At 48.1% G+C, this 6,822-nt stretch overlaps 1 protein-coding gene across 2 annotated transcripts in view; it reads left to right on the top strand.

Annotated features, from left to right (window-relative positions):
* The window catches only part of PNPLA1 (patatin like phospholipase domain containing 1), a 43,647-nt gene extending 38,344 nt beyond the window's left edge, over positions 1-5,303 (top strand). Inside the window, exons 9-10 of one of the 2 annotated variants that reach the window (XM_030928992.1) lie at positions 3,086-3,191; positions 3,907-5,303. In XM_030928992.1, the coding sequence (XP_030784852.1) occupies positions 3,086-3,191; positions 3,907-3,957 (157 nt within the window). In that variant the 3' untranslated portion in view covers positions 3,958-5,303. The remainder of the gene's footprint in view (positions 1-3,085; positions 3,192-3,906) is intronic. The other variant, XM_030928993.1, reaches the window with a different exon arrangement.
* The last annotated feature ends 1,519 nt before the right edge of the window (positions 5,304-6,822 follow it).

The following is a 6,822-nucleotide window of genomic DNA, read 5'->3' on the forward strand; positions in this document are numbered from 1 at the left end:
TAAACCTCACCTAAACCAAGTTTTAATTTTTTTTACTGAGTCATCATATTTTAATTAAAGGCTCATGCAGGTATACAAACACACTCCCAAATTCAAATGACAGCCTCAAATTCAAACCAAGCCAGGTATTATTTACAATTATTTCATTGGGTTATCAATGTATTCTCTGAATTGGCCAGGCATGGTGGCATGTGCCTGTAGTCCCAGCTATTTGGGAGGCTGAGGCGGGAGGATTGCTTGAGCCTGGGAGTTGGAGTCTGGCGTGGGCAACACAGTATTCTCTGAATGGAACAGACCCACACTGCTATTTAATTTGCTTCAAGTCTTTGTTGGTCAGAAAAACCTCTAATCATTCTGAGCAACATCCTTCCTGGTTGTTCTTGTCCCAAGTGGGGTCCCTGGATGGGCACAGGGATTTATCAGACAGACAAGGGTCAGAGGCTCCCCTGGTGGCCAAAGACCCACCTCGAAGTCTAAGCAATGCACTAGGTGAGTGGTGGGAAGCAGTATGGTAGGAGGAGATTCTCAGAGCTGCCGCAGGAAGTGGAACAAACCACATGTTCTTTCTGGATGACAGGTAGGTAAGGACTGTGCAGGACGGCAGCTAGAGGTCCCTGGGTTTATGGGATCAACAATCCCAGCCTGGGATTCTTCTCACTCATTCTTGATCTCTAGCCCCAACGCTTTCCTGACCTTTGAGTGTCCTTATCTCTGTCTCTAGGAGCTCATGGTCAAGTTCGGCCGTGGGAAGCCAGGCAGGTCTGCGGTGGGTGTGGGGAGCCTCCCTGGGGCTAGGAGCACTATCTGGAAGCCAAGCCCAGGTTCCAGTTCCTTGATTCCAGGGCCAGCTCTCTTCCCACTGCAGCAGAGAAGCAGGTACTGTAAAATTCAGCAAGAGCCACTTTGGTCGACAAACCTTCTGGGAATGAAGGTGCTTTACAAAGAAACAGGCTGTGATAGAAACAAACAAGACAACATTCATAAACTGTGGGAAGCACTGTTGTCATTGGGTCACACCTCCTGCACCAGGCAGGTGGTTGTCTGCTGCGTTCCTTCACAGAACAGATGATGAGCCTGCCTGGAGGTGGCAATTTACCAACTGATGGTCTTAAGCAATTTCAAAGACTGGGGTAAGGGGTAGAAAAGAGAAGCTCAAAAATGTTAGGGATACAGAAGCGGAGAGTGATTCAGGAAGAGGAGAAACCTGCTCATTTCCTCCCAAACTACAACAACTGTCACATCCATGGGCTAGTCCTGTGCAAATTTCCAGTCCCCAGCTGATATCCCTGCTGACAAGCAGAGAGAGGCTAGAACAAAAGCTAAAGTGTAGATGTCCCATACACTAATCAGTGTTGTTTTTTAATCAGAGGTCGAAATTCATGCTCTGATGCAAATTGTATTAGTCAGTTATTGCTGCTATTATAACGTTGCATAACAAACAATCCCCCAAATCTCAGTGGATTACAAGGACAAACATTTGTGTTTCTCTTTCATGGGCCTATGTGTTGGCTGGGATAGCTGTATTTAGCCTGCAGGCTGGGTTAAGTCTGCTCCAGGCCCCTTTCATTCTAGGACCAGCCGTGCTGCCAGACTTGCTCTTCTCCTGGAGCATGGGTGGGTGTACATATCAGGCTAGCTTTCCTCTGCTAGCCTTGGCTCTCCTCCAGTAAGAGTTCAGTGGTCATCTGACTCTGGATTGTGTCGCTGGCCTCAAAGTGAAGAGATGGACTGAGAAATTGAGAGGCTGCCTACAGGCTACAAGTGGAGAAGGAGGACCCCATCTTGCCCCCAAATCCTCCTAATTCCTACCAAGTCTGTGAGACGCTGCAAGTTTCCACCGTAAGAGATCCTTTTCTTTGAGTTTCTATGGAATTTCCCCCATTACAATGTGAGTGTAATAATAACAGCTACAGCTTACATAGTACTTATGTGCCCAGCACCATGGCACAGAGAGGTTAAGTAATATGCCCAAAGTCACACAGTTGGTAGGTGGCAGAGCCAGGATCCCAATCCAGGTTGTCTGTCACCAGTGTCCTGATGTTCCAACTCAGTGATACAGCCTACGAGGGTGGTAGGAGCACTGGAGGGGGAGTCAGAAGTCACAGAGGTTAGCACTGGTTTCTCCTTTCTGGCAAGTTACTTAGTGGGAGTTTCAGTTTCTCTCTATAACATCGGCCCTGCCTTCAACCCATGGTTATTTGGGACTTAAATGAGAGGCTGAATGTGGAAGCGTCCTGTGTAATTCTGGTAATAAAGACATGTCAGGACCTTATGACCAGTGCCCAGGCCTGTATGGCACATTTGGGAGGGTCCCGGGCAGTGTGTAGACTGGGGCACCAAGACAAAGGAACAGAGAGAGGGTATCTGAATGAGTGGTTCCTCCTAGGAGCTTTTAGGAATGCAGATTCTTGGGCTCACCCTGCACTTGCTGAATAAGAAACAGGGCTGTGGCCCAGCAGTGTGTATTGTTCATGGTCCGCCAGATGACTGATGCACACTGGAGTTTGAGAACCACTGGATTACTATGGAAGAGAAGCACAGAGGAGAGGCAGCTAATTCGCTCTGTTAGCTTGGGGATCTCAGGGAACCTGGTGGAGGTGTGGAAGAGGAGCAGAAGTTAGTCAGACTGAGGATGGGGGTGTGGGAAGGTATTCCAGGCGCATGGGATGGCCCAGAACAAGGAAATAGTCTATGCAAGCAGTTAACTGCGGTTGCAAGGATGGAGGTAGCGGAGAGGCCTGGAAGTGAACTTGGAGATGTGGTGGAAGGTAGGTCAGGTTGGCTTGAATGACCGGCTAATGAGGCTGGACTTCCCATGTGGCACTGGGGAGTCAGTGCAGGGTGTAAGCAACAGAATGATAGATTTGAAATTTATGGAGATTTGAAAATTATCCAGGAATGCACAAGTCCACATCCCAGTGTTTTTCTGGGCTCTGCAAGTGTTTTCCTCCATTTTCCTAGAGAGGGCAAGTTACTTGCCCAAACTCATACAGCAGGTGGAGGTAGGGCTTGGAAATGAGGCCTTCTGATTCTCCCTTTTGTCTCCCTTCTTTTCACCTGTTCTTCCTCGGCTTCTCCTATCCAGGTCTGCTCCCTGCCCACTCCACTTCCCTCTGCTCTCCACTTCTGAGACAGTTTGGCTCACCTACAGACCTCATCCCAGCCGGATCCAGGAATGCAGCTGCCCTGAGGTGTGGAATTCCTTAGGATGACCTTGGAAGACAGACACTGCTTGTTCTGTTCTGGGATGCTGTGGTGACTCCTGGGTCTCATTGATCCAACTCCTCTTCTTCTCCCACCTTTCCCTTCCTGGTCACAGTCAAGGTCAACACTAGCCCAGGCAGCACCTTGTGTACTAAGAAAATAGCACTCCTTCCTGGAGAACCTGACTACCAGCCACTGGAAAATTGTCATAATATACTGATTTTGTTAGAGTAAGATACTTGACTGACAACTGCTAAAAAACTACAAAGAATATGCAAAGACATGCATAAGTCTACAAATCACCTACCCCCTTTGTATGGCACTATATCCTTGTATAGCGTAAACTCTGCACAACTGTACTCAGCCATCCGGAGACCACTCCAGCCCTACCCCCTTCCTAAAAAAACAAGTATCAGTTGAACTTTCATACATAGAATTATGTTTCAAACACTCTTGTATCACCTCCCACTGGAGATTACATTTGCGAGCAGCAAAAGACCCTTGGGTAATGAAATAAACCCCCTAACTGGCTTTTGGTGTAACTTGAGATTTCCAATTTCCATGCATTGGCTATAAAAAGCCTGGCTACTTGCTCAGGGCTGCCCAAGGTGTATGAACCTGTAAGGGTGATCCTTGGTGGAACTAAGGTTAGGGAAGTCCTAGACGGGGGACTCAGAAATGACAAATCTGTCCTTTTCCTAGGAAGCTGTGAGCCATGAGAGACAACTGGAGCTGGAATGGGAAAGAACCTGAGGATCCTGAGGCCAAGCCTACTTCTCACTGCTGTCGGGCACACTCCCCTGACTCTAGGCCTTTTTGAGGACCAGGGACAAGACCTACTGCCAGTCCCAGTGGTGCACAAGATCTGTTTCCCTTCCAGGGTGAGCATCTCAGCTTCCCTGCGATCCTTTCAACCCTTCCACTACCCTACTCTGGACGGACTGATGGACACCAGCACTGATCCACGCTCATGGACCTTCCTCCCAACCTTGGCCTGAGCTTGCTTCTTTGAGATGGGCCAGATCATTTCTAGTCTCCCCAGGATCCTGCCCAAGGGCAAAACTCTTGGGGGCCCACCAGGACTGAGCCAACGACACACTCCCTCTTTCCTGTGGTGGCAGGAGCCCAAGTTCTATTGTCTGGTTTTTAATTCCCACAGTGTACTAACGGCTTGGCCTGAGCTGGTCACTGGAATCGCTGGCTGAAATTGCTCAGGCAGCCCAGGCATCGAGATCTTTAGAGCTCCCTCGGGATTTTGTGGTGCTGCGGTGTTGAGATAGGCTGCTGTGGAGCCCTGGGTGGCTGTAGAGGAAGAAGAAGGCCAAATGTCCCTCCCCTGCAGCCAATGCAAATGAGGGCTGACTCTCTGTCTGCTGTTCACACCTCAGTGAAAATGTTCCATGAGGAAGACAACTTCAGCCTCAATTTTTCCAGCCTGTCCAGAAAATAATTGCCCCCCACCTCCCCAGAGAGCAGACAATCTCCAGTCCCCGCCGGGCCCAGCGAGGAAACCCCAGCTGCCCACAGGCCTCAGGTACATTTGCTTACCAAATCCTGAAATGCAAAACCCAGAATGAATGGGTGGAGGACGATGCTAAACTGGCCTTAGGAGCCTGAGGATGCCATATGCAAATTTAAGCCTGGTGGGGTTGGGGATTTAGGGGCTTGGGGCTCAGCTGCGGCAACAGACCCCACTTAACATGGCCATTTCAGGGAATAAAATGTACCTTTGAGACCCTGAAAAGGGTCAGAGTCCCAGGGGTCTTGCATCCTCTGCCTACTCTGGTTGATCTGTGACCAGACCAGTCAAAGGAAGCAGCTGGAGGTGTGTGCTGGGGGGAGACTGACCAGAGAGGCCCGCCTGGCCGCAGACCTTTCTTCCAGGAGTGGCCTCCATGTTTGCAGAAGCCTGAGGCCTGGGAACTAGTGGGAGGAGAGTGTCCTCTTTTGCATAGCCCAGGAATGCTTGTTCCCTGGGACCCATGGAAGACTCGAACTTAATCGTAATTATTGTTTCAATTCAAAGTCTATATTTAGAGCTCAGATGTTTTTAATGTCATTTATGTTAAAGTATTAATACATCCACTTGCATATTTCCCTTCACTTGGGTTAATTATTTTTCTTGTTTTGAGGTAATTAAAATAATTGTTCTTACATTAGTTTCAGAGTTGCCAGATAAAAGAGAGGACATTTTATTAAATTTGAATTTCAGATAAACAATGAATAATTATTTAGTAGGAGTATGTCCTCAATATTGCAATTATTTATAATTTATCTGAAATTCAAATTTAACTGGGTCTCCTGTATTTTTATGTGCTAAATCTGGCAACCCAAACTAGTTTCTTTCTCCGTTTTCTCTTTTTTTTTCCTAATCAACACGAATGGATTGTTACATGTCAGCCGCTGTGCTTTGAAACTGGGAGGCCTCGCTTGTACCTGGGGCAACACCAGAATGCTGTCTTTTTTTCCAGACAAGCTCCTCTGACTGATACCCACAGCACAACCCCGCTGTAACCCAGCTAACACCTCCAGTTCACACCTCCAGTTCACACCTCCAGCTCAACCAGTTCTCAGCTGACCCCAATATCTCTGACTCACCCACTTAGGCTTCTGACTTCTCAGAGGGAGGGAATTAGGTTAATTATGTTGTGATGTTACTTGCCCACCTTTTTAAAGCCATGCAAAGCAGCAGGACCTCCATGCACCTCAGTGCTCTTATAAAAACCATCTGCGTTGCTCTACATACTTGCCAGCACTTGGGGGAAAAAAACAAAAACATCTATGTTGGGAGTCGAGGGGCCCCACCCCTCCACAGCATGGTGCCCTATATTCATATTGGCACAAAAGCCCCATAACCAGTGGGGCCTGTGAGCATCCTGAGGGCAGGGGTTGTGTCTTTTGCGTTTGTGTATTCCACACAGTTAGCACCAGAGCTGGTACATAGTAAGTGCTCAATAAACATTGGTTGAATAAATGAACTAATGGATAAGATCGTAAGTGGAGGGAAGGGCACTAAAATAGGAGTTATCAGAGCCTGATCCTGGCTGGGTTCTCTCTGTATCTGCCTGTGTGACTGTGAACAAGGCGCTTCCCCACTCTGAGCCTCTGTTTCCTCATCTGTGAGAGGAGGATAATAATGTTGCCTCCTCCTGCTATCCTTGGAGCATTAGGGTGAGCCTTCGGGGACTGAGGAACAAATACTCATGTGTCACCTGAGAGAGGAGAAAGAACATCATCAATATCTGTCCCTGGAGACCACATTTTATGGACCAAAAACCTGGTGCTGTATTCTAACAATTTTTTATCTTGGCTCTGAGTGATAGAATTTAAATACCAGATTTGGGGGACTAATAAGAGACAAGGTAGAATCAGTACTGCTCCTGATTTTCCTGGACATACTATGAACTGTCACATTGAGAGTCACTGAGTTGTAGAATGTCAGGTCTGGAGGGCAAGTATCTTGTCCTCAGGGTCACCCAGCCTGGGGGCAGCTAGACTAAAACCCAAGTCTCCTGACACCCAGGGCCCAGGACACTTTTTTTTTACTGCATCAGCGAGCTGGCACTCCAAGGATGGGACACCTGGAGGGGATCCAGGCAGGGACAAGGAGGCCAACCC

The sequence above is a fragment of the Rhinopithecus roxellana genome, chromosome 4 (genome assembly GCF_007565055.1).
Source record: "Rhinopithecus roxellana isolate Shanxi Qingling chromosome 4, ASM756505v1, whole genome shotgun sequence".
Taxonomy (NCBI): Eukaryota; Metazoa; Chordata; class Mammalia; order Primates; family Cercopithecidae; genus Rhinopithecus; species Rhinopithecus roxellana.